The 27,930-nt window shown below is 42.5% G+C and overlaps 1 protein-coding gene across 11 annotated transcripts in view; it reads left to right on the top strand.

Moving 5' to 3' along the window:
- Positions 1-27,930, top strand: part of AMBRA1 (autophagy and beclin 1 regulator 1) — a 133,766-nt gene that overhangs the window by 92,740 nt on the left and 13,096 nt on the right. For 10 of the 11 annotated variants that reach the window (XM_065064693.1, XM_065064691.1, XM_065064697.1 and 7 more), the window contains one exon: positions 12,669-12,808. In XM_065064693.1, coding sequence (XP_064920765.1) covers positions 12,669-12,808 — 140 coding nt within the window. Of the gene's footprint in view, positions 1-12,668; positions 12,809-24,404; positions 24,570-27,930 lie in introns of all 11 variants that reach the window. The other variant, XR_010473022.1, reaches the window with a different exon arrangement.

The following is a 27,930-nucleotide window of genomic DNA, read 5'->3' as shown; positions in this document are numbered from 1 at the left end:
AATCTTGTAAATATTATTCCTTCATGAAATTTTAAAAATTAGTAGATCATCTATTGGTATTTCTTCTGTCTTGAGTTTTGCAGCAAGACTCCTCCATAAGTTCGTAATACTTTTCAGGACATGCAAAATAGGAATAGACCTTAAAGTAGGAAACTTTATAATATTCTTAGCACACTGTCTTCGCAGTGGCTTCTGTATTCATATTCAGTTGAGTAAAAACCTGTTTGCAGCTTGGCCAGCATGCAGTAGAAAAAGGTTTAGGAAAAAAGGCACTGGTGAAATTGTATTCTTCAATCTCTAATTTAATGTGCGCATTAGGGAGAATCAGAAAGCATCCTTGTTGCCTCTGTGCCAACAGCTTGTAATACAAAGCAAATGTTACTCAACTTCTTAATTAAAAATAAGTCATAGCTATGTTCTGAAGCAATGCTTTGTAGATATTTTAATTTTACATTACTTGCAAAATCCCCAAGAGAGAAATTAAAGAGAAATGCTACATCACATTCTCTGAAAATTCTTGTAAGTTGTTTCATGATTGTTCCTTACTTCCCTGACACCTTTTGATTTGCAGTCAATGAACTGGGAGAGCAGGGCTTGGCAACGTGGCCTGTAAGTCACTGCAGAAGCGTGGTGACCTGCTGAGGAGTGAAATACAGTGATTATTTTGGCTTCCAATTAAAAAGGAAAGACCCGTCCTCCACATCATTGACTACCAGTCAGTGGAATGCAGGTTTCTAATCCTCAGAGAATTTCTTCTATCTTGCTGTTTAAATAGAGGTTTTGAAGATGCAATTTATTAGTTTTGTTATATGAAACTCTAATACATTTAATTGCATCTAGAAATCGACTGGCTGCTGGTGTAATTTTCAGAGTCTGAGAGAAATGTTCTCTCTGAGGATTACAGCACTTCTGGATTGTACTAAGGAGCATCTTGGTTATAAAGTGTGCATTGTCTGTATGCATCTTGCTCCTGATATTTCAGAGATTGGGTTGAGTTCTACAGGTCAGGGCTGACATGATTTGACACCGACAAACTGTGCTCAGAAATGGAGTAAAAGTAGTGGATTATCATCAAATATGGTGGAGTCATGAGCTAGAGGTTCCTGCTCTTTCTGTTCGCTCCCTTGGGATTGATTTGCTTAGCATTTCAGATGGAAACTTGATTTTGCTGAAGAACAAGTTTGTTTTTCAGACTGAGCCTTAAAAAGCTCTTTAGTAGTGTTGACTTTTGACACGAGTGGTATGTATAAGCTTAATTTTTTGTTGTGTTTGCACTTTGGTGTTGTTTTTTATTTTTTTTTTTTTTTTTTTTTTTTTTTCCCCAAACCTATCTGGTGTCTCTGAAATCTTTCTGTAGCTGGAGAGTGGAGAGCACAGGGAAGGAATTGCTTTTAGCAGATCTCTAGCTTGGGGCCGTACAAGTAGCACTGACACTGGAAATTGTTTGGAAATATTTGAGTTTCAGAGATGGGAAGTTTGGAGAAAGGACTCCAAATATGGAGAAAGGAGATGTTTTGCAGCCTATTTTGAAGTCACAGATGGAGCTGATCTCCAAATAAAAGAGAATCTGTTTTCAAGCTGCATGGGTCTAGGGTGATTTCTGAATTCTGTATGTTTCCAAGAGTATATGGAAGTTGAGAACTTAGAACAACATGAAATTGGAAACTTGGTTAGACCTGAAGTTCCTTAGAAACATAGAACAGTAAGGATCATTTTACTCTGGATCCGTTAGCAATGGATATTAGTGAGAAAGAAGGCCAACATGTAGTTTTATTTCTGGCATTCACAAATTCTAATGCCTTTGCAATATTTAATGTTTTTCATTTACCTACAGGAAGTTAACTCTGAAATACCAGAAAAACATGATTGCTGTAATCCAAATTAAAATAAAAACTTGGAAAGGGGCTTTTAAGCTGAAGATAAAATTGAAATAGGTGATAGAAAAATTTGATTGACATGAAGCTAAAGAGCAAATCATGCAATTTGTTGGGATCACGTGGCTTAACCGAGCCTCGTCTCAGGTCCTACATTGTGCTTTGAATCTGGAAGGAAATTCAGGCTGTGGAGATCCAGAATTAACTCTTGACAGGACCACAGGTATTTGGGAAACATCCTGATGAAGCAGTTGGTCAGTAGCCTTGGAACAGAATATGTGTATACTTCTATTGTAAACAGATGGAGAATTCCAAATCCTTCAGGAAGAAGGGCCTGAAGCAGACAGGCACATGGAGTTCTAGCACAGAGCCAAGCTTTCTTTCAGCGTATTAACTTGTAACGATGGCAATGCACAGAATATGTGCACTTACTGAGTGCTCTTGTCTTCTGAGTTTCGTGCAGGTGTCACCAGAATGTATCCAGTGTGCTCTGCAAAGGTCACTGCCAGACCTCCTTGTCCCACTGGGTGAGCTCTGAATGCTCCTGCAGCCCTAAGGGAAGGGGCTTTAAACCTGTGAGCGAATGGCCGTGCACATTCGCTTCGCTGGGGTGCAAGTTACTGTTCTGTCAGAAACCTTAGTAATGTGAAAAAAGAAACTGATTGGGAGAATATATGGAGATGGATTACTGTAACATGTTACCTGCAGTGGAAAATTTCAAACACACTAGCATACTTCTGAAAACAAGAGTAGTTTGTAAGAAAGAGAGTACCAACCTCTTGCTGTGTTATTGAGAAAGCATGCTTGTTGGTGTGGTCCTTTGCGTCTCTTTCGGAGAGATTTTGACATTTTCAGGTCAACAGGGGCAGCTTCTGACAGCTATGAGTAGAACTGCAAATAATATATTCAATTACTGCCCAAAACAATTTTTCATTTTTGGCAGCGGTTGAACCACGTAGATGTTTCTTAGACTATCAAAAGTCCAAGCAGAGCCACAAACTGCATGTACTTGTTGATACTAGGAAGGGACATGGGGACAGAACCCTTTTCTGAACAATATGGAAAATCCCTCCTTTTAATACCAAGTGGAACATAATAGTCCAAATAGTTTTATATGCTCTGTGGATCAGCAAATTCTGGCAATACTCTTTAGAAAGACAGTTCTGGGCCCCTCAGTTCAGGAAGGACAGGGAACTGCTGGAGAGGGTCCAGCGTAGGGCAACCAAGATGATTAAGGGAGTGGAGCATCTCCCTTATGAAGAAAGGCTGAGGGAGCTGGGTCTCTTTAGTGTGGAGAAGAGGAGACTGAGGAGTGACCTTATTAGTGTTTATAAATATATAAAGGGTGAGTGCCATGAGGATGGAGCCAGGCTCTTCTCGGTGGCAAACAATGATAGGACAAGGGGTAATGGGATCAAGCTGGAACACAGGAGGTTCCACTTAAATTTGAGAAGAAACTTCTTCTCAGTGAGGGTGACAGAACACTGGAACAGGCTGCCCAGGGGGGTTGTGGAGTCTCCTTCTCTGTAGACATTCAAAACCCGCCTGGACATGTTCCTGTGCGACCTCACCTAGGTGTTCCTGCTCCAGCAGGGGGGTTGGACTAGAGGATCTTTTGAGGTCCCTTCCAATCCCAAACATACTGTGATACTGTGATATCCAAAACCTGTCTTGGTAAGCGCTGCTGATGTAGGGTGGTGTAAGAAAGAGCTGTATTCAACAGCACTGGAAAATGAAACACCACCTTGGTGTTGCAGATGGCATGAAGATTTGCATAGATGTGCTACATGTGAGCATAGGTGTGGGAATGGTATGTTCTAGGAGTTAAATTGTTATCTTGACCAATTCACCCATGTCTGCATGATGGCTGCTGAGACAGAACTTAAAAGAAACTGTAAAGACTTAAAACTCATTAGGATCCCTTCATAAAATATTGTGTTTTAAAAACCTCATGAGGTGGTTAAACATGGAAACAGTGTCAGTTTTAGCAAACTGGTGTGAAAAAAAAGTCAAGTGACATCTATTCAGGAAGTTGATTTTTCTTGGGTTGTGAAGCTGAGAACCAAGAGCTTTTGTTTAATATGGGGTTCTGTTTTAGGAGAGCTGAGCTTTAGCAGTTCAGGGAAGGCACTGAGCCTATTTGCCCACAGTCACCACTCTTAGCTTTGGTGCAGCTGGGTACGTAGTTTTAACTAGACAGAAGAAATTCTGGCAAAGATGGTTCCGCATCTGAGATTATTCATGTGCAGTCATCTTGCCCAAGTCAGGTAGGGGCGAGACAAGGTGGATTATCACCCGACTTGCACTAAACTGGACATGGGCTGAGAACAGATGTGCAATTTCATGAAGACTGGGTTTTTTTGTTTTTGTTTTTGTTTTTTTTCTAATTTTGCAATGCTTCTTTCTACCATCTTTCTTGAATTAAATTTAAACCAACTCTTTCCTGCGGTATTTATTCCTTCCAGACGTGTAGGCAGCTGGATGACAGCCTCTTTTCACCTAGATGAGGGTGCATGTAGCTCTGTCATCAACATATTGTTGACATTTGATCTTGTATGCTGTGCTATTGAGGCTCAGCAGACGGAGAGTGGGGTGGAATGGCAGCTGTGCGCGAAGCCTTTGCTCTTGTCATTAGATCTTTAACATATTGTAGATTTTGCTGTTGCAGTCTCAGCATGACATTTAATGAGGAATTCACAGGTACTGCTTTTGGTTTGCAGTCTGAGTTAAGGACAAAAATGAAGCAGCTTGTCATTCCTTTTGCCAGTGAAGTGACCATATTTTTATTAGGTTGTTGTAGCATTGAGAGCTGTCAGTGATTTTTGCAAGATTTAGCAATAGCTGGGGGCACAGTCCTGTTTGCACAGTTCAGTTCACTTGTGCATCTGCACTGAATACATATGTATCTATATTCTGTCATGCTAACACCCCCTTTGGCATTCCTGTTTCTCTCCTTTCATCTGTTCCAATCACATACACACGCAATTGAAAGGACAATTGTTTTGCTTAGCAATTTCTTGGTTACTCAGCCATAGGTTTCAGATCTGTGCTTGGACTAGTCCCTTAAAGGGCTTTTTGGAGGCATTACCCTGGTTTTGCAGCCCTTGTGAGACAGATAACAAATTAATGAGCCACTTAACTGTAAGTGTGTTATTTTCCTGAGTGAGAGCTTTGTTACCTGAGATGATCCATTTCTTCATAAGACCTAGTTCTTGTTAATGTTTTGAAGCTTCCCCGTAGTTATTTTTAAAGCTCTTTCTGGTGTAGTAGTTGCGTAGCACGCTTGTGAGATGAAGTACCAGCTGATAATGCCAAGAGCCAGCCTCAAGAAAGGAAGGGTTAGGTGTGCTGTAATGAGACTTCTGCTGAAAGATAATCAATAAATTGTGTGATCAAGTACAGTCAGGAAGAACCAGCCATGTTTTACCTTTGCATAAAGTTTCTCAGTCCATCCAAGAGAAACTTCTGATTCTGTCTTGTTTTAGGGCTTAATTCAAGTATCCTCCGTTAAGGTTTTAGTTGTTGCTGAAAATTAAGGGTTACTTCTCATTTAATTCACTGGCTCAGGCTCAGAAAGCAAAACTAGGATTTTTTGCACTGACAACAGGTGCAGAAAAAGGCAGAAAGAGGTTTGTATTGGTAAAGACCAAAGAAGAATTTAATATATGATCCTCTTGCATCTAGGGAAGATAAATGGAGTTGAAAGAAATTTTATTTGTGCTGAGCATTAGATGATAAGATCCATTTGAGGATAAGACAGACAAATCCAGAAAGATAAGTGCATTATTTTTTGCTTCTTCCATTTTAACAGAGAAGATCTAATGGAAAGACATGTATATTGTTGGCAGGAATCAGCTGTGGGGGAGGGGTTGAGAGCAGCATAGACCAACCTGCCTAATAAGGGGACATAGGGAGCAAAAAAGCAAATATTTTCCCCTGCATGATCATGGGAAATGCGTGCCTTTTTCTTTGCATCTGCATATAGATACAGAAAGAAGACTCTTTCCAAACAAAGGGGAGACTTGCCTTGTTTCAAAATACTGATACATTGTCTTATGAATAAATGTATTGAGCCATTGGGTCAGTTATCTTAAAGGCTGTTTGTTTTGCTTTGCATTCAAGGCCCTCTGCTTCAGACAAACTAGATTTGAAATCTGCTGCAGAGGGCTCTGGGGTTGTGGCATTGCAAGGCATAAGCCTGAATTGCAGCAGCTTTTGTGAAATTCATTAATAGAAGGCAGAATAAAGAACATAATCTATGCCAGAAAAAAAGGGATAGTGTTATTTATTAAGGAGATCAGGTTAGGATGTCTGTTTTTTATTATGCTTCTGGAACTTAAAAAGCCACAGACTTATTTAAACTAATTGGCAGCATTATAGAAGTCAGTGATGCAGGTGGCTTTCTGGCAGCTAAGCAAAGGACACATAGTGCTCTCAGTAGAGTGGTAGATCCTCTATAGCAACTTATCTGATGCCCTGCTGTCAGAGGTGAGCTAGTTAACACATGGATGTTAAGTATATATCAGGTAAGATCTTTTGGTGGCAACACACTATTGGGATCAGTAAGGCAAAAAAGATAATTAGTTTATTTAGGTGCTGTTCGGTCTCAGTAAGGGGCTTGGAATCAGAAAAAGAGTAAGTGAGGCTTCTGAAATTCCAAGTTGTTGTTCAAGGTCAGATTGTAGAGCAGAAGATGAAGGGCAGATGGGGAAATGCGAAGTGTGTGCAGCCTTAGTTGTACTGCTGTTTGTGCCTTCATTCTGTCGCTGCACCTCATCTGCTGCTCTGGCAAATACAAGTGCAGTTTGTAGTTTTCTGCATTTCTTTTATTGTACTTTGAGTAGTTTCAAATGGTGTGTAGGCTTTGCTTGGAGGTGTGCTTTCAGTGAAGTTAATACATTGTTGTGAATTGGCTGTGCTTTCAGGGCTGCATCTGTATTACATACTCCATGTAGCTTGGTTTGCTAAAGTGTGTTACGAGATGAGGTACCTGTGCTGGCCGGAGGCTCTGGGGTAGCTGCAGTGACATTGCCAAAGCTGTGCAGCCTGTATGATTGCTTTGGTGGTGTGATCTGTATCCATATGAAGGGCACTTCGTTTACCAGCATAAACTTTGCATCTGTGCAGGCATGAGGTACAAATGTAGGCTGCCAGTGCATCTGTACCCACTCAGCAGAGATCAACACTCCTTTCTGAAGCTCTTTTCTCTGCAACCCAGGTCAGACTAGCTGTGAAACTCTGTATTTTACCAGTCCACCCAGTAAAAGGCTTTTGTTGGGTTTAGTGCAATAGATGTTTCTCTTTTGTTTGATTTCATGGTCAGCCTCTGCTGACAACCTCAATTCAGCTGAAAATTAATAATTACATTTTAGGCTGGTGCCTGATAAACCCACTTGATCTGCTCCAGCCTTTCCTCTCCTTTTACCTGTCAGGATGGAGCTTCACAGATTACAAGATTTCCCCATGTAAACAACAGAACATCTGCACCCCCTTCCCACACAGTCTTTATCAAGGCTGATCTAACAGCCCAACTTACTGCTTGTGCTAAGCAGAGGTAATGGCTTGAAATTTATTGGCACCCTGAAAGGCAATGAATCTAGTCGAGAGCAGAAATGTCTCTATTGAATTTTAAAAGATAAAAGATGAGTTCCTGCTGAGTTTCCCTACCCACTTGTGCCAACTTTCTCTTCTCCTCCAGCTTCAAAACATGTTTTTCTTCTTGAGTGCCAGAGAGGAGAAGGAAGGTCCCACTCTGCCAAACAAGCAGCATTCAGCACTCCCCTGCTTTTTGCTGCTCTCCTTAGGGGTGGGAAGGCCTTGAGCAAAGAGGCGGCTGTGCAGAGGACGTGGTTCCTCCGCTTTGGCCGGCACGGTGCTGCTCTGACCAGGTGAGCAGTGCAGCCCTGTTGCCAGCTGGCAGCCTGCTGCTACTCTGAGGACTGACAGGATCCTGGTGATTGCCCTGTCCAGCGTTCTATGTTAGCACACCCCAGAAATGGAGGGGAAAAGTAGAACTTGAAGAGCGTTATTTAACAGCAGCAAGTTCCCTGGGACGGAGTGGGAGGGGAAGAGGGAAGCACTGGGTCAATAACTAGGGCTTTGCAGAGCAGATGCTTTTAGTAAAAAGTTTTCTTACTCCTCCAGGGCAGGTACAAATTAACTGTCTAGCTCTCTGCTTATGTGTTGTGTGCCCTGGGCCCCCTTCTTCGCACATAAGTACAGCAGCCTGACAGCGAGGAAGAGGTCATCGGGAAAGATTCCTTGAGGCTGTTGATTGTCATGCAGCCTCTCCTGGCTCTCTGCCACAAGTAAATATTTAGTTTAATACCTAGGCGGTGGCTGTGACAGGTGCTACAGTGCTGATGTGCCAGCACTGACAAGTTGGAGGGGGAGCGGCGGCAGTGGGCTTGAGGTGGCCTTTGCACTCCACATGCAGCGTGTTTGCTGAACACTTGGAGGGCCTGTTTTTCCTTTTCCTCGTGACTTACAGCTCTACTTTCTCTAATCTATCTTCTCCCTTGCTGAATTCATTGTTGAAAAAGTGTCTGTGAAATGATGAAATGAGCTTTAGGGAGTTCAGTAGATGATACACGTGCCCACTCCTGTTCAGGAAGGGTAGAAAAGGCACACCAAAGAGATAAGTAGTTGCTTTTAGTGCAGTCTTTGAAAATAGTGAAGTGCAGACATAAATTACTCAGGCAAATCTTTCCCCATACTTCATGGTTACAGGGATGTAAAATGGAAGCAACCAGCTGTTTTCTTTAGTGAGAGTTGCTTTCCCTTTGCATGAGAGTTGCCTTTTGTGTGAAAGCGTAACTACGTAGACAGCTTTGCTATTTCTAGAGGAAGACTTTTTATCTTGCTGACGTCCCTGAAAAGGAGAAATGGAGTCCCTGAAATGACAGAAGACTTCTGGAATATCCTGTGAACTGGGGGGGAGATCACCAGAGACAGGGTTTTCTACAAACACAAACACAGGTCAAGCAACTATTCTGTGTAATCAAAGCTGGGTCATGTAGCCATAAACAGAAGGGGTAGGACCTTTATTGTCTGTTGAAATTACAGTTATGTGTTTATGTTGTTGCCAAGAAGATAACAGCTTGCTGTACTTACGTTGCCTGTTTGGACTTAAGCTTCCATAGGGATGTTCTGAAGCTCCCACTCCTCAGACTTCAGTGTTTATAGTTATATTCAAAATTCTGTTTCAGAACAGCATCTGGAAACAAATGCAACTGCCAGCTTCATAAATGCTGAATCACCACATCTAATGATGTAGCTGTGTATAATATTATCAAATTAGTAGTGTAGTGATGCTAAGAGCAAGTTTGACATTGGTTATGGTAAAGAGCCTGGAAGCTTGCTGTGACTGCTGGCAGTGATTATGGTCTGATAAAATGTGATGCAATACAATATCTGTCCTAAATAAAAATGCCACCCTATTAAATTTAAACTCTCTGGAGACTGTGGTAGAGTGCGGTGAGCATCTTAAAGATTAGTGGACTTTTACAACAGTGGTTCTAAACTGATTCCTGAACACTGCGCCATCAATGTGGCAGTTACACATGGCCTGCAACTAGTCTGTGGAACAGCCCTAATTAAAGAGAACTGGTGAAGTATCAGCTATATGCATTTTATTGCTAGTTTTAAGAGTGTTTGAGGTTTGGCAACAATGTCTTGACCTAGAAGCTGGAGAATTGTATTAGTGTAGGATTCCTGTAGTAACTTGAATATTATTCCTAGAAGTATGGGACTACAGAGCATGGACAATCCCACTGACAAAGAGGCGGTCACTCTGTGGTATGCTCTCAGGCTGGCTACTTTGGTTGAAGTATCTCAGTAACTTTTTATAAGATTTAGCAATGGAAACAAAAAGACAAAAAAATCCGAAAGTAATTAGGTGTGATCTATGGAGAATAATGCTTCCTGACAGGCTTCTGACCTTCTTTGAAGAGAGGTACCTGCTGATGTTGAAGGAACTTTAATTTTTTTTTTCCACTCTGTGGATGGAGTAGGGGGTCTTACTAATGGATGTGATTACAACAGCCCGTCTGTATGACTGCATCAGATTGATTAGCTGGGCCCTGGTTACTGCTGCGAGTGGTGATTATGCCAGTACAGCTGCTTTCTCTTTTTATGTACTAATTACCACATGCACGGATGTCATCACCCTTAACACTGCATGGAGTTGTCCCATTAGCGTGGGAGTGGGAAGCAGCAGGGGAGGGGAGCTCTTCGGTGTGACAAGCTGTTTAGAAGTGAATGGAGTGGAGTAATGAAGCAACTATTCTTACGCAGAATTTTTAAGCCATCGTGTCTTTGAGATGCTGCCCTCAGCCAACATTTTTGCAGGTTGTCAGGAGTAGTCCTGTGTCTTTGGCAGCACGTTCCATGGGGTGCTGTTTGCTGGAAAGCACCTGGATGCTGAGCTACCGCTGGCAAGTGTCCCCCTGTGGCACAGCTGGTTGCAGAGATTGTGGGACAAGGTCCATGCAAACTGACCTGCCTGTGGAGCAGAGCTTGCAGCCAGCCCAGGGAGGCAGGTTCTCCAGCTCTGAGACCTGGCAAAGCCATTCTCAGGTGAAGAGAAACTATTTGTTTCTGTCTTGCCAAAGAAGGATATGATGGAAAGCCCTTGCAGTTCTTGAGGGATTTGTAATGCTTATTTTATGAATTTATGCTCCCAGCTCTGGCACAAACCTCCCTCTCTTGTCCTTCTCCTTCTCAAATCCAGTCTCCCCATCTTGGAGTGCACCATAATCTCCATGGTAACAGGTGTTAACATCGTACATCTGATTTATGTATTTTTTTTGCTCCCCTCCTTTTTTTTTTTTCCTTCCCTTGCCCCTGTCCCCACACACAGCAAACAAGGTGGGGAGTGAATGGGGTGGACATGACAGAGGTGGGGAAGAGCTGAATAAACCCCTGAGGGCCTGTTCCTTTCCTCCAAACACCGAGCTTCTCTGAATGTATTAACTGTTCCTCCAAACCCCAAGCTTCTCCAAATATACTAACTGCTTAGTGATAGCCAGGGCAAAGTGTGACCAGCTTCTGTCTCACAGAGAAATCCTTAAGGATGTTTTCTCCTCTAGTGTGGCCTTCTCAGAGGAGAGGTTAAATGTGTTATTGATGACAGGAAATAATGTAGCTGTATTGTTTTGCTCTAAGGTACTTTGTTTGCACTAGGATGGTCAGGATTAAGGTTCTGGGTACTAGCTGTTGGAGGGCATACAGTCAAGTGGTCTCTGCCTCAGACTTCTCAAATTGTCAAACAGATGATATGTGGGGTGGACAATAGAACTACAAAGAAAAACAGCCTCAGTTTGTTATGCTAGCTGACCAGTCCCACCCTTATGAGTTCTGTTACTTTAGGCCACCTCAGCAGTGCAGTAGTGATTGATCTGCATTCCCTTCCACCTTTATCCTGTTGTTCCAGCACATCCTCATTCCGTTCCTTTCTTCCTGGTCCAGCACCATCCCCTTTTCTGAGGAGTCTGGAAGAAAGGTTTTGTGATGGATGGTTGGTTGTCTGCCAGAAAATCTAATGAAAACATATATTTCACCTGAGACTTATCCCATTGAAAATCGAAATTCAAAGTCTTATGTTACCTGCACTGATTACAGGTTTAAATCCTAGGTAAATTTCTGCAGAGATTCTTTTAATTATTTGGATTTGTAAATGCAGTCTTCAGTCCTACCCTTTTGAAGCTGTGATGGAACGTGCTCTGAAGACCCAGTCCACTGAAGCAGCTCGTCCCTGTCTATTCCTGGTAGCTAAACCAGCTGATTACCCCTTTTCCCACTTTCCGTGCCTTTGTTTTTATGACCTACATGTGTCATATTTTCCAGCTAAATGGAGTGTTGTCAGTATGCCCACTTCTGATTGCAGGGTGCAGGAAAGCGTTGTGCCGTACAAAAGACATTAGCTTCTTGGAGTAGAAGGAGAGTATATGCGTAGGTATAATCTGTTCCGCTTCGTTCTTCTTGCTTTTCAAGCTCATATGCTTCAGAAACCAAGCTAGTGCAGACCAGAAAGCCGAGCTTGCTATTGGTCCTTGGTGTGCACAGCATTTTCATTCACCTGTGTTAATGCAGCATTTGGGAAGAACTGGCTTGCAGCTGTGCTAACTACCCATGTTCTTAGCTTCTTATCTTACTGCAGGTAGACTGGATGGTGTTGGAAGGGGACCTGAACAAAGGGATTTGTTGCTTGTGTTATTGTAATCTCTGGACTTCCGTTTTCCTTTGTGCACTGTTGGTGTGGGGGTTGATCAAACTCTGAAACATTTTCAGGAGGCTGTTTAAGTGTTTTTAAATGGAAATAATTGTATATTATTTTTGCATGAAGTTTGTTTTGCTTACTAGAAACAACACGCTTTTGATGCTGAGAGCCCATGTACTTGACAGTTTCCTGTTCCACCCCAGTGAGTTAAGATGAGTAGTAAAGGCTAGAAGAGTACCAGTTGTCCTGCTTTCTAATGACTGTACTATTTGTCCCCATTACTTTGTTTAATTAGTTTGAACAGAAGGGACTGTGCAGCCGACTGAGTGGCATGTAGATTCTCCTGGAGGCAGAGTTTATTCTGCCCCACAGCTGTGTGCCAGTCTATTAAACACCTAGGGGCACATACGTGTGTGTTTCTAGCAGCTGTTTACTCTTGCTACCGGATTGCTGGTTCCCTGCAACATCCTGTAAAGTGACATGTTTCCTTGGCCAGCTGCACTCCTGCAGGGAGACTGAGCATGGCTCTCCTGCCTTGTATTATCCTGTCACGTAATCTCCTGTTATTGTTTCAGAGAGTTTTCAACGTTCTCTACCCAATGCCTGCCGACCAGAGAAGACATGTCAGCATCAACTCTGCTCGCTGGCTGCCTGAGCCAGGCCTAGGATTGGCATACGGCACCAACAAAGGGGACCTGGTGATTTGCCGACCAGAGTAAGTGATTGCTTTACATGGAGTTACAACTGCTTTGGCTGTTCTATTCTTAGGGCAGTGGGGATAAAATGTCTTTTCACTGCCTGGGGCACTGGGCTTGGAGGACCCAAAAAACCCATCTCTTAACACTCCTTTTGGACTGCAACAGTGTTTACCTGAGTCTCTTACAGTCAGTGTTTGTTTTGCTGATTATAAACTTCTGAGGCTGTTTGAAGTGCATCTCATTAGCTCGTTTTCTTTCCCATGTCTTTCTAGGCTTTCTGAATCCTTTGTTTCACGTATTTCTAGTGCAGTGTCTTTCAGTCTCTCTCTAAAAGTTTGCAAGGAGAACAGCAAATTTGAGCTGTTAGTGAAATGCTTGCTTTCCTCAGCTTTTATGGACTCCTTGGAATCCACCAGCCAACTTGAAAGCTTACTGACCTAGACTTATCAAATACTTGTTACAGTATTGAAGCATGAGATTCTATGAACTGCAAAATTTTTGTCATGATTATGAGCAAGCCAGTGAATTGTTTTGGTCCTCACTTGAAAGCCCAATGGTGTGATGTGTAGACTTTAGCTCTCTTTTATTTATACAGTGCCATGAAGGGTGTAACTGTCCCTTTGCAAACTTGCAGTTAAACACAAGCCGGTTTAGATGTGGTGTGATACCTATGATGATTGGGCATCTGAGCAGTGAAACATGTATTGCTTCCATTGTTCTTGAAGAGTCTTTGCATCATGCTTCGAGACCCTTTTCTCCATTGTGTTGTAGAAGCACTTCTTTTGGAGTAGTGTTTCTTTTATACTGCAGGAACACTTCAGGGATTTGTATGCTTCAGTTATTTCCTGGTATTAAACTACCTTGGTGTTCTTTTGAATTATGCTTCATGTGTTGAAATTCCTCATAAGTTAAAAGCTGGCAGCTAAAAACTTGCAGCACTGCTGGTGATCTTACCACGTGCATGTGGACTCCATCTGTTGTGCATGAGATCAGGCATGTGGTGCTTGAGGAGAGTCATATGGTCAGTGTAGAACCACTGTCTTAAATCAGAATAAATGTATACAATTGTAATAGTAACTAATTCAGTACAGCCTTCTGGTAAAATCTGTGGTTGGAATTCAGATTGGACCAGTTTCAGTAGTACAGAATGCCAGTGCTCTTCAAGCAGCCCTCTTGTTCCCTTGAACATAATCTTTCATCAAGACCTTATTTATACATGAAGTTCTACAAGATATTATTATGGAATAAGCTATAATCACTCTTTTCCAGGATAAGTGGCTTTCTTCAAGAATAGTTGCTGTACTTTCTAAGCAGAAGAATTATTCAGGAATAATGGCTCTCTTCTTTTCAAACTCTAGAGAGTTATTCTAAGTTATTTATGGACTAAGTTATTACAGATTCAGGTGGAAATTCTGTCTAGATATGAGGAGAAACTTGCTTACTTTGAGGGTGCCAGAGCACTAGAACAGGCTGCCCAGAGAGGCTGTGGAGGCTCCTTCTCTGGAGACATTCAGAACCCGCCTGGACACATTCCTGTGTGATCTGCTCTGGGTGAACCTGCTCTAGCAGGTGGATTGGACTAGATGATCTCCAGAGGTCCCTTCCAACCCTAGCTATTCTGTTGATTCAGTGATTTTCAGCATAGAGAAGTGATAAGATCTAGTCTACTGATTATGGCTTAGAAGATGAACTTGGACAAGCACCCGAGGCATTGAAGTTTCCCTGGGGATGGATCCTTTGATTGAATGCTGAAGAGTTGAACTTGGTCTGGCTGTCGTGGCTTGTCACACCTCATGTTAGATATCCATTCTGGTGCTTGCAGTAGCCCCAAGTTAAGCGGTGTGTCTCTTCCTGACACCTTACTAATTAAAGACACAACAGGGACACTTTCATGGCATTCCAGTCCTTCCGCAGCATCTCTCTGAAACCTTTTTAGTTCACCGTGTTGCTAGGGCACTCTTCTATATCCTTAGTTCTGTGTCAGCAACAGTCATGCACCATTCCAACAAAAATAAACTTTTCATATGTGAACGTGAAACAAGGTGGCTGTAGGGGTGGGAGATTTATTGGTGGTTTGACAGAAATACTTTAATGGGTTTTGCGCTGGTGGATTGGGTGTCTGGTGCTTCTGATTATTATTGCAGACCTCACATGGACTGGTAGGTTCTTTTTGGAGCAGGACACCTGGTATGTTATGTTCCCAGTTACACCACTTTATAGACCAACAACAGCCAGAGTGACTTAAAAACCTCTGCGTGAAGGTGTAAATATTCACCGAGCTGGATAATTTGCATTAAGGCTCAAACATCAGAACACACAAATGAGTGAGGCTCTATCAGAGCAGAAGTGGCTTGCGGCTGTGATGTCTGCCCCAGATCTACTTGGAAGATCCTCAGAGAAAGGAAAAACCCCGACATCTCAAGGTTTCAGGTGCCATCTCCGTAGTCCTAGGCTTAATAGACTTGGTTTGAGGTTGGCATGTCTGTTGACTTTAACTAGAGAAGTGAGGGAGGAAAATGAAAAATATTTGTGTAGTTCCCGTACACAGTAATACAGAGGAAGAGAAATATTAAAGAAATGTCTCAGCAATTGGTAGAGTACTATATGGGGGAATAGTCTAACAAACAGCGGGCGTCAAGAAAACGCCGTACTGTCGAAAACACCCCACTGTTCTAATTTGGCAAAGCAAACTGTGGTCAGTAGCAAATGGCTGAGATGGTTATAATTCCCTGGGTCTTTATTCCCATGTACAGTGAAGGCATTTGAAACCAAGCACTACAGGGATCACATAAATATGTTGGAATAGCAGCTGTACTTCAAATACAGGATTTGAAAGCACATGCTTAGGGAAAATTAGATGAGCAGACTGGAAGTACCACCCAACCAAAAAAAAAGGCATAACTTGAATCTCCGTGGTCTCATAATGAGAGGCTATGCAAGTAGTCCTTCCAGAGTCTAAAGAAACAGTAATTAAATAAAATAAAATGTTTTGGGCTATGTTGCTAGGTTGGGGTAGCACTGATGGCAATTTTTCTTGCAGGTGGAAATGGGGAAGCTCAGGTTATGTTTGTGGTCTATAATGTGAACTCTATACACAAATTTGTGGGTTATGTTTTGAAGGAAAGGAAAAACCATGGAAAGCAGTATCAAATACATTGTAATTTGACTAAGGTGCAGGTTGGATACCTGTCCTTGAGAATTTTATGTTTATTTTTAATTAAAGGGTCAACTAAAGACTTGCTCCAGGTCTAATACAATACCTCTGTGCTTTAGTAAGGCAGTTCCCATGTTGAAACTACAATAAATCTAGTTAATTTGTAAAGAATAAGGATTAGAACAAGATCTGGTAAAGAGGAGGTGAAGGCCTGGTTAAAGGAAAGAATACAACGTAATTGAGAGCTGGACTCTGTTACAAAAGAGGTCATGGATGGACTTCCTTGAGAACCTATCCTGGGTCCGGTTGTTAATACTATTTATACTAATGCCTTGTAAGGATGTGCTGAATAAATTTGCAGAGGATGTGACATTAGCCTTGTCATTGCAGAGAGAGATCATAGTATTGCAGAAGAATTGGATTGCCTTAAAAGTGACTGGAGCTATAGAAATGGGAACTTAATAGTACAAAGTGCACTTAGTGACTAATAACGCTGAGCCTCCGTAGTTAAAATGGCAGAGGAGGAGAAAGACCTGAGGCTTTAGTTGATCGTAGGTGATTAAGCCGTCAATACATGAGGCTGTAAAAACAACAAATTTAATTCTAGGATGAGACACAAGATGCTTAACAGCAAAGATAGCGAAATGTTAGTATCACTGTAGAAGAAACTAGATACGCAAGCTGAAACAGTTTAAAATTCTCATATCCATATTCCAAACTGCCTTTAAATGGGTACGGTGGTTGAGAAGAGCTGCTGGGTGGTGTCAGTGCAGCACTTTTGTCTAAGAACACCTGCAGCTTGGGATCTGCTGCAGGACTAAAAAGGAGGACTAAGGAGGGGGTTACGTAGCCTTCCATAAATCTCAAGGAAAGGAGAACTATTTAAAGTTATATAGTTTTTATCAGAGAACAAAGAGGCAGTCGATTCTGTGATTCTGTGACTAATACTAGGTTGTGGCTGCAAGCTAGAGACAGGTGGCTGACCAGCAGATTTCTGCAGTAGCCCGTACGTTGGTTGGGTGGATGAAAAAGGCTCAGCTGTTGGGGATGCAGCTTGGCTGGCTTGCAGAGATGAGTGTATGACTTAAATACATGTGACCAGGGGTGGCACTGGACTGCTGAGCCATGAGGCAGTTTTCAGTATTTTAAACCCAAGGTGTGTATCTGAACAGGTGTTGACAAGTTGGGTCTCAGAGCTGTTGTGCTGTAGGGAGGTGAGGTGGCGACAGCAGTGGTCATCCACACTTGGAAACACATCTAATGGGCCTGAAAGAAGCCTGTGAGAGACTGGAATTCATGAACCAGTTCATTAGCTATGAGGACAGAATACAAGTTTTCATTAGCCAAATATATAACCACTCACAGGGTTGCATTCAGGTAAGGAAAGAAAGGAAATTGTGTACCCATTTCCTTAGATTTCAGGGTGACACCCAGCTCACTGAACTATGCTGTTGAAAAACATCAATTTGTTTGCTCTGCTTCCCATGTCATTACATTGGAAGAAACTTTTATTTGTAGAATCATAGAATGTAACATCGTGGAAGTTCCTGCTTTCCCAAACACTCAAAGGCCAACCAACTTATGTTTTTTACTAATGTTTTAGTTTCAATGTACAGTATTAGATACAGACTTGTATTGAAAACCCAGAGATCCCAGTTGTCAGTGAATAAACACTCTTCTGAGTAAGGACGATGAATAACAAAGGTGGTGAAGCATGTCTGCCTTTCCTTCACGTGTTCTTTTCTTCTGTTTGTTTAGCTGCTGGTTTCACTTCCTTGCAAATAAACTATCTTAGAGCAGGTCTCTATGACCTGTTTAAAACTTTTTCTACTGTTTCTGCTGAATTACTCTCATTTTGAGGACTGGTCTGTGTGAAAGCAGTAGGAAAGGAACTCAGCTTTTAGAAACAGCTTCCTGTGCAAGTGACCAACAAGAACAAGCAATTTAGTTTTCACTACTCTGATCTTTCATTTTTGTTGGGAAAATCCTCAGCTGCCATGTAAGAGAAGGACTCACTGGGAGAAGGTTCATGGAAGTGATTCTTGGGGAGAGAGCACCAAGCGTGGGAAGCCGGTATGAAGAAAGGCATCTGCAACTCTTGAAGGTGCATAGAGTAACAGATGTAGATCATAGGCAGTGTGTCTTTGGGGGATGCTTCACGCATCTTCTGTTCCTCTTTAACCAACTGCAGTGGTGATAGGCTGGAGTGAGGGTGCTCAGGTCTGTCCTTCTCACGTGAGCCCTGCTGATAAGAGAGTTTAGTCCTTCACATATCGCTTAGAAACAGACTGTGGTCTGTATGAGGTTGTGACAGCCTGAGACTCCTGTAGTCTTGTCATGGTTCTGTGTGTAGATGGTTGCCAACTGATAGACCTGCATAGATATTAGATCACAAGTCTACTCTGTGCTTGCACATGACTTCACATTGCCATGAGGTAGTCTGTGGGTTTTGGGTACAAAATAAGTTTGTATTCACTCCAGAAGTGCAGTATCGAAAGGCTCTGAGGCACCGGTGAGCTGAATTCAGGCAATAGATTTATTTAATGCCATGCTGCACCGAAACGGGAATCCCTTTAGGCACACCACTTGAGGCGCTGTACTCCACTTAGCAGAGCAGCAGATGAAGTGGACTGTTGTATACTAGTCCCTGAGGCCTTCAGGTCTGTCATAGGGGGTGACACAGAGCACTGTGAATTCCCCCCACCCCTCTGCTGTCCTGCTGCACACTGACTTTTCTGCATGGCTGCTGGTGTGTTTTAGCCTCCTCCAGCCATTTCTCCCCAGCCACATGCAGCCTGACATCCTTTGTAACTGGAACAAGGGCTAATGCTCACTGAAGCATTGTATGTCTCTCTTGGCTCTGCATGGTTCAAGGTTTGATTCAGTTCCCGAATCTTGGGTCTTTGCAGCATGGAATGAAACACAGTGTCTTGTACAGTAGAAATATGTCTGCTGAATTCAAAAGGAATTTGTTTTTTAGTGCTCACAGCCTTTCCTATGCTGTCACATCCTAGCAAGAGCTTTCTCATTCAGAAACACCCCTGGTGGGGCTTCTCAAATGTTAATTGTCTTGTAGAACATGAACAGGTGAGACCGAAGGTGAGGAGAAGCAGACCACATGCTGGTTATTGCCCTTTGCTGGTTTCTTTTGTGGAGGACTACCATGGGAGAAAGGCAGGGGGTCCAAATATCAGTTCTTTGAGTTCCCACTCCCCCATGCTCAGGAGCAGGTTCTGGAAGGGCTCAGTACTCATGTGCTTTTGAAAATGCTAACCCAAAAACCTCAGTGTTTTGAGAAGACTGTTTCAAAACCAAGGATTCAAAGCATCTTGTCTAGGGCTGGCTGTGTAATACTGGCATCCATGAGAGAGGAAGGATTTCTTCAGCAGACAGAGCTTCTGATAATGGAATTAAAATACTGCCTGAAGATGTATCTGGTTCAGAGGCAGCATCCCTTGGAATTCTGTCATTGGGAAGTAGGTGTGGAGAGTCTCAAATTGATTCAGTGCTATGCAGTGTGCATATTTTAATTCTTTGTGGCAAGATCTGCCTGTGATGTGAAATTTTTCTGGGAAAATTCTCTTCACAAAAGATTCCTATGCTTTACAGAGGACCATGGCAATTGTCTGTTCATGCCAACCCAGGTTTTTGGTTTTGTTGGGTTTTTTTTTCCCCTCTGAGAATTGTGTATCCTCTCATAGTAATGGGAACAATGTGTCTGCAGCTAGTTATCAGTGTTGGTAGAGAGATGGTCGTCTGTCCAGCTGCCTGGCCCTTCACGTCTCTGCTGGCTCCATCCCTCAGGCTCTTAAGCCTCCAGCAGTGGTGCCCCAGGCAGCATCAGCCATGGTGCATTGGTTGCCTTTTAAGAATAGCTTCTGGAGGATGGAGTAAACAAAGAGACAGAAGGAGGAGCTGTTTTCCTTCATGCATAACCAAGGGATGATCAGAACCCTGCACAGTGAGTGTTCTCACAAGTGCTAACTGGGGGTTGTGTCTGAGTCCTCCCTGCAGATGGCCTCTGAAAGGCGGCATCTGCGCAGCGGCCCTTGACCACGGCCAAGTAAGCGAATGCGTGTCCTGGGCTTGTGCTGCATGTTGACCACAAGATACATTGAATTTTCTAAATGAGGGGAAAATATTATTTTGATTGATAAAAGGACTGAAAAGGGGGGAAGATGGTCACTTTTGCACTACAGGTGCATCCCTGAAAGCTTATATTTGGATTCTGTTATTCATGCATTTAGGAAAAAACTGAAATGAATTCTTTCCAAATTGTGCAGAGAAGCCTTAGGTCTCCTGAGTGCCGAGAGGCTCATTCGTTGCAGATGCAAGAGGGGTGGTAAAACGGAGACTTTGGAACAGTATCTCCATTTTGATACTGGTTTTTGTTTAATTTCTGTTTCTGTATGTGAATTTGATATGCAGGATGAATTATGGCATAAGGTGGAATATGCCCTCACAAAATTCAACTTACTATACCTATGAATCCTAGAGATAAATTTTGAGACCTGTTTTAAGTCTTCAGTAATTAGCAAGTTCATTTCTCTCACTCAGTGCTTCAAGATGGGCTGAAGCACTGACTAGTTAGTGACATTTATCTTCCACCATGGCTAAGAGAACTTGTTACAGACCTCAGTGTTAAACTTGACCTGCTGCTTACATTTGTGTACCATGTCACAGGGCTGCAGGTCCTTACTGGTTCTCAGATTGGGTAGCAATCTTTCTAGAAGCATGACCACAAACTCTAAGAACAGTTAACAAATACTTCACTTATATCTATTCAGATCACACCTGCTGCTTTGTCTTCCTTTACTTTTTCTAGTTCTATCTACAAAAGCAATTAAATTTCGTGCAAGCAATTATTTGACTTACTGCCTACTGCATGTGGCTCACTCTTTCATTGTTTTCATATATCTTCTTTTTTTCTCTTTGTTATATTACTGTCTTTAAGGATAAAAGTTACATTTAGGATAGAGTAATTGGCAATTTAAGTTTTACTTTCTTTTTGAAGAATGCTGCTAAGTTGGCTTTTTTGGCCTTTTGTCACTTCAGTTTTTTTAACATGTTAAAAATCAGGTGTGAATAGCTAAAAAAAGTTAGCTTTTTTTTTCTTTTAATTTTCTTAATGATTGCCAGTAGCTGTTATGTCTGGCTACTTTTCTTACTCCCTGATTGTGTAAGTACCATTGGATATTTTTAAGTGGAGACTTCAGAAAGAAAAACAAAGTATCTCAGCCACTTTGAGTCATTATCGATTGTTGTGCTTAGCCTCACTGATTAACAGACCATTTTTTCATTCTGGTACCATTTTTCCCATGTTTATTTTTAGACTGAATTTTTCCTCTTTGGCAGCACCAGTCCATCCTCCTTTCTTAGAACCTTTATTTTCTCTGCAGGTCTATACTAGACCTTCCTGGTTTGATTGTTTATTCCCTTAGCTTTCCAGTAACATCATATTTAATTTTCTGGTCTTTGATCCAGTTTATTTGTGGAGTTTTATTTGTTGTCCCTTATGTCTGTGTTTTCCCGGCAGGACTGTAGTGAATCCAGCAAGCAAATAGAACTGCCAACTTTTTCTTCGTTTTCTTTCCCTTTTTTAGATCCTTGAGCTATCTGGTTCTGTAAATGTGTAAATGCTCTCAATTCAATGTCTACAAACTGTAATCGGAGTAATAATTTTGAATTTGGGGTTTTTGATTTATTTTTTTTTCTCCCGAGCAGGTTTTCCCGGTGTACTAAACAGAACACTTTTTAGTTGGCTAATCTCAAAGCTGCTGAAGACTAAAAATACAGAACTTGGCTTGCCCTGTGGATCTCATTGAGATTAGACCAAGCCAAGATCTCCGTTTTGGAGCTTGGCAGCTTTGTGTGTGCACGTTGCAATGTTATATTAAAACAAACAAACAAACACATTTGCTACTCTTGCTAATTTCAAATGTTTATTTTGAAGTTGATTTCTCCCATTCTGAATGCATTTTCCTGGTTAGTTTAAGATCCTACAAAACAAGCCTACCACTTCAAAGTTGCCTTTGAATCAACAGAAATGTTAGTTTCTGCTACAACACTAGTGAAAGTTCAAAGACGACTGGAGTGACTTTGGCTCTCGAGACTTGTAGCAGTTTAAGATACTTAAGGCCTTAGAAGGCTTAAGCAATTTGCGCTCCCCCAAAGAACTCCTAACATCCTCAATTGTCTTAAGCCACTGTAAGAGCCGATAGATCATAAACAGCTTAAGATATTCTGAGGGTTCAAAGCTTATTTGGAGTATAGTCTGTCTGTAATCACTTTAAGCAATTAACAAGCCTTTAGGTTTCTAGAGGACTTCACATGAGTTATCCATCTTTAGAGCTTGCTTTAAGGTAATAGCAGGCTAAATTGTTCTTATTTAAGGAATTTAAAGCTCTGCATTCTGGAATCTGTTATTTACCTTCCAGAGGACCCCTGAGTGGTACTTGGTGTGGCTGGAGCCAGATAGGTGAAGGATACCATGGAATACTAGCAAGATTTTGAGTGAGAAGAAAATCAGTGAAAATTCAATAAATTCTTGTTTGGTCTATTTCTGCCTTGCTTGTTCCAGGCTATTTGGCCTGGGTGGTATGTTATTACGCACATAAATAAGTGGGGTTTTTTTGAGTAGTGCTAAAACTACTGTGTAGTGCACCGTATGATACACAAAAAATTTACCAGTGTCGTAGGAGCAAATCTTAACTCTGGGTCTTCCTTGCATGAGTGTTTTGTCCATCTGCTTACAGTAGTGCGTTATTTCAAATGTTTTGCATTCCCCTTCCAAATTGGGTTAAATCTATTCTAAATGTCAAAGTAGCTGATGTCTGGTTACATCATCAGGAGTTGTCTTCTGGAGTAAGAAGTTTGCCCTTGTTCTCTCAGGCACAAGTTACAACTCCCTATGTCATGCTAAGAGTGGTGTAAAAAAGCTCTGGGAAAAGCTGCTTTTAAAAAATATTGTGGCATTTCTGTGGGAGAATTGATGTCAGCACAAAAGCTGTCTGCAAGGGACTTTTCTTGTTCTTGTTCTCAACACAGGTTTTGCTGCGTAGCTTCATGTCCCCTAAGGGCAGTGTTCTCAACCTCAATGGTTGTGCTTGGTTCCCAAGATAACTGAACATCCACACTTTCATACAGAACTCTTTCCTTCTGCTCTGTCATTGTCTTGGTGCTTAATTTCTATTTATCACTCCTGTTGAATGTGTTGGAAGACTGATTCTTAATTTAAGACTTTCATGCTTAGAACATGAGACAAACTCCTCTTAAGCTTTCAGTTGTTGTGTCCTCCATGTCATGAGTCTGCTCATGTGCTACGTGCAAACTGTTTGACAGGCAGGTCACCAATGCTGACTCCTGAAAGTCACTTGGGTTTTAGCTGTAGTGACCCTCTGTATCAGAAGAAACAATTCTGTTTGGGTTCTTCCTACTGTTTAATCTGTCTTCTCTATCTCTGTCTTTGAGGTATCTAACAGCTTAGCTGACTGATGACTCTCCTCATTAGCTGCCATGTCACATTTTTGCCCAGGGAAGAAGATTGTGAGAGCTGTGCCTTCCATCTCAATCTTACCCACTGGCTGTAACAGCCTGGACTGTATCCAGCTTTAGTTGCCCAGTGGTGTGCAGAACAATCTTGTGCATGTTCAAGCTGTTGAGACAGAAGTGTTAGTAGCTATTGGTGCCTCCAAATTTATAAGGTTGGCTTCATTTAAATGGTGTGAGTTTGAATAGAACCTCTTCAAACATTGTGTTATTTAACCTAGCTGGCAGGACTGCACAATCGAATAAATGGAGCCAGTCATCTTGCGTAGTTCTCTGAGTTGAGTTGGCATCCTCCCTGGAGCAGACACAGGGACACCAGCCGCACCAAGCTGCCCGCTGTCCTGCTTCTGTGGCACCTTTCGCCATTTGAGTAGGTGTCAGGATGTGTTTCTGCATGGATGCTGGTTTCAGGCAGGAGAAGCTTTTGCAAGATTCTGGAAAATTAGTGGGCTGTATTGGTATGGGCAGTAAAAATGCACCTGCTGCTAGTTGCAGGAAAGGGGTGACCTTTCCATTGTTCCTCTGAATGTGATGAGTAGGATAATTTAGTACGTCACTTAAATGTCTGCGTGGTTGTTAATTGTAAACTGCAGATCTTGTGTTCTGTATGACTTATCTTGTTAGGAATTCCTGTACTCGGTCTCATGCTCTTCCCCTGGCTTGTCATACCTGGGCTGTTCTCCGGGGGTGTGCTCTGAAATAGGCCAGTGCCAGTGGAGCAGCCACCTCTTCCTTGGTCAAGGGAATCACTGCCCAGCAGAGCTACTCCAGGAATCCTGTTTGTTGGTTCCATACACTTTGCACTGCATCCAATTTTCACTTGGATTTGTCTCTGCACGTGGTTCATTGCCTGCGCAGTAAGCTAAATATTTGTGAAGCAGGGTGTTAGAAATGATTGTTTTCCTCTCCAGGCAGCTGCTGGGAGTGCCAAACTTTGCCTTGTACTGACAATACTGTTGCCTAGCTAATCATGGGAGCCAGGGATGGGCTTGCTGTGCTGATCATCACACACCGGCAGAAGAGATAATGAGCTGCTGACAAGGATGCGTCTGGAATACAGCCAAGCATTGCATTGCGTGAGATACCATGTGCTGCTTCTTCCTTCCCAAACCAGGACAGTGGATTCCTCTTCCTTAGCATAGTGTCACCTGCTTAGTGTCACCTTGTTCTCTGTAGCTCACTCTGTATTTTGTTGGTACAGTTTAGATGGTTTAAGAATGATAAGTTTAAACAAAGGGAGGAAAGCACATCTTGGTGAATTCAAATCCTTTGTAAACTAACATGGTTTCGTATCCTTGCTCTTAGTGATCTTGAATGGATGGTATATTTGAGAAATCGGCTTTAAAGGGTAATTTCTTTTGTGGAGAAAGCGAACCTTGACAGCATGAAAATCAGATGGTCACGAAGCTATGCGCTGCATGGTACCACTCTGCAGCTAGTCTTCTCCATGTTGGGCTTGCCACAGTCTCCATGCAAGTAATGGGGTGGTGCTGATATTTTTAGATGGGATTACAGGCAGCAGTGTCTGAATCAAACTTTAATTCAGTGCTGGAGCAGACAAGTGTGCTAGGGTTGGTCCTTTCCATGTGGCAGGATTAAGGAGAGCAGTGCATTTGCCCATTGCTGCTACCTTTGTCAGTATTGAGGTTTGTTTAAGTGAAAAGACAGTCAGTGTTATTTATGCCTTCCTGGACATGCATATTCTGTTTGCAAATTATTTTTTAAATTTTGCTGCTGAGCTGTATTGTTATGGTAGGTTTAAGGAACTTTTGTCCTAATCACTATTCTGCCTCAGCTCTCAATTTTGGATATGCCAACTGGGGGGTTACCCAGATGTCTGAGTCAGTTCTGACCTGTCCTTTGTTGGTTTACTTCACAAATACTAGCTAAGCCAGTGCAGTAAAGTGTATTTCAGTTTTCTTGTCACATATGAATAACTTTGTCGTTAATTCCTAGAGCTTGGTCCTAGCCTTGTCAGGGGTACATACCTGAGCTGTGTAGGTAATACCTCCATGCAGAGGGAGAGGCTGTGCTGCCAGAGTTGTTGGCTCTTGGTACCTCACAGGCTCCACTCTGAATCCTTGTTTGACTTTTAGCAAAGCAGGCAAGTCTTGTGCCCTTCCTCCTCTCCAAGCTTGTTAATAATGTGAGCTGGACACAGGCATGAAGGAGAAGTCCATCTCGGAACAGATCCCTGCTGGGAAAGCCAGGCTGTGAGCAGCTCTGCATTTGAGAAAGCTAATGGAAATTTCCAGGGAGGGCTTAGAGAGCTTAGTGACAGCCATAAAAAGGAAGAAAATAAGAACTTGACTAAGTGGACTTCACTGTCCATGACTGACGCAGTGTGGAGAATTGCAATTTTTCACCCTGAAGCCCTGGGCAACAAATGTCCTCCTTAACGCGTCCACATCTGAGTGGCAACATGCTCCATGCTACACAGAGCTTCTACCTTATGCCTTGGAAAAGGTAAAGTGCTTCCAGCATTTCCGTGTCTAGAGTTTGATGGAGCAAAAGTTAAATGCTTACATTACCTGAAAAGTATTCATTTCTCCAGTGTAAGCTCTGCTTCTGTGAATAGTCAAGCCTTGATTTGCAAGTCTCCTGGGAAACATGCTGTGGAAGGCTTTCAAACGTACAAAATTCAAGCAATATTTTGCAATGGGAGTTTAAAAACCATTAGGCTTTCTGAAAAGGGAGATTGCACCATTTTAAATAGGTGTGGTTAAACCAGTGCAAATCTTTAAGCTTAATTGAAAGTCTGATTTAAACCAAGGCAATTGTGATTGTCGCACACATCTTGTTGTGTACTTAGCTTGGTTTAAGGTGCAATTATGTGATCAGGTTTCTATGGTCTTAACCCATACAAAGCAACATTTATTTGATGAAATCTTTGCTTATTAAGAAGGGAAGTGTTGATCTTCGTATAAAAGATAGTGCCCAACCAGGTCACTCTGTTAAGTTCAGATATTTGCTTTCCTCATTGCATCTTGATGCAATCTGAAACATCTCTTCTGTACCTTCAGTCATCCTGAGGCTGGAAGGCCTAATGGTGAGCAAGCTGGATATTGCTCTTAGGGCTGTGAGGAGGCAGATGTGGGTTCCAGGTCAGAGAAATGCAGGTGCATGCAAAAGAGAATAAAGATCATGCTGGGGACTTTATCGCTTCAAGTCTTTTGGAAGAGGTGGAGTTGGGAGGGGGTAAGTTGATGACCTGGCCAAGGGAAGAGTCTGCTGAAAGGTAGCAGCAAGGATGCTTGCTGCTGCAGAAGGAAGTGCCAGCTCTTTATTCTGAGCCACTTGTTTGGCCCTGCAGGGACACACACTCAGTCCAGAATAAAAAGCCAGGTCAAAGCGATGCTGAGGATGTTGAAGTCCTATTGCCAAGCCTGTTCATCAGTGTTCCCAGAGTCAGCAACAGCAGAATTGGCACCAGATGCTACAGGTCCTCCTGGGAAAGGAAAGCAAAGTCCTCAGCTCTCTGGCAGTAAATGAGTAGCTAATAGGACCCTGGCAGTGGAACTCAGGTGATGAATGGTAGCCCTTAAAACCGATGTGCAAAGTCATGTATTAAATGGAACAGCTGTTCATTTTGCTATCCAGGGAAAGATGCAAATTGGCAGCGTGGAGTTAGAATGGACTTTCCTGTCCAACAACCTGGCTGCACTGTAGTGAAGAAGTGTGGAAGGAGGAGGAAAAGAGTGTGGGTCATTTTAGTTCTGTTTGATAATAATTGCAGGTACCAAGCAAACTGGGCTTTTTCTGGAAATTTTGCCTGACAGGTCAGAAAGTCTCGCTTGCCTATGGAGACTGCTGCTCTACAGACAGCAGAGTGTGGCAGCTGAGTGTCAATATATTATGCAGGGGGATGGAGCAGCCAGAAGGACTGGCATGGTTTTAGTGACAGGTTACCATCTGTCAATAAACTCTGAAGCCTTTGTAATTCAGCATCTCCCTGACAGCTGTTTTTGTGGGATATAATGCAGTGCAGGGCTAGCTCAGCACAAAAAAAAAGAAAAAAAAAAGTGATGATTGATTATTTCCTGTAGACTCTGTGCATGGTTTTGCTGACCTAATTTTCTCCCGTTTTGACACTTGGTCCTGACCTGGGGTCTGTCCCTCAGCAGCCCAGCCCCAGGCCCCCCGCACACACAGCTCTCCCATTGTAGCACATCTGACCTGCTGTCTCCTACAAGCTGAGGTTCTTGCCAGTTCTGCTGAGGCATCTCATTACAGGGACAGCAGCTTTTACGTATACAAAAACCACCATGTTTGTACCGGAGCCATAGCCAGCTGCCAACTACTTGCCCTGAATCCTTCCTTCAGATTGTAGGACTACCCTTAGTTCATGCTCTGAGACAGCATGTGCACTGTGGTGCAAGTCCAGCTCTTCAGATGCAATTCCTTTCTGCCTGCACAGGACCTGTTGTTGTTGTTTTC

This window comes from Columba livia, chromosome 5, assembly GCF_036013475.1.
Source record: "Columba livia isolate bColLiv1 breed racing homer chromosome 5, bColLiv1.pat.W.v2, whole genome shotgun sequence".
Taxonomy (NCBI): domain Eukaryota; kingdom Metazoa; phylum Chordata; class Aves; order Columbiformes; family Columbidae; genus Columba; species Columba livia.
Note: the sequence above shows the minus strand (reverse complement) of the source record. Positions and strands in the feature narration are given on the sequence as shown.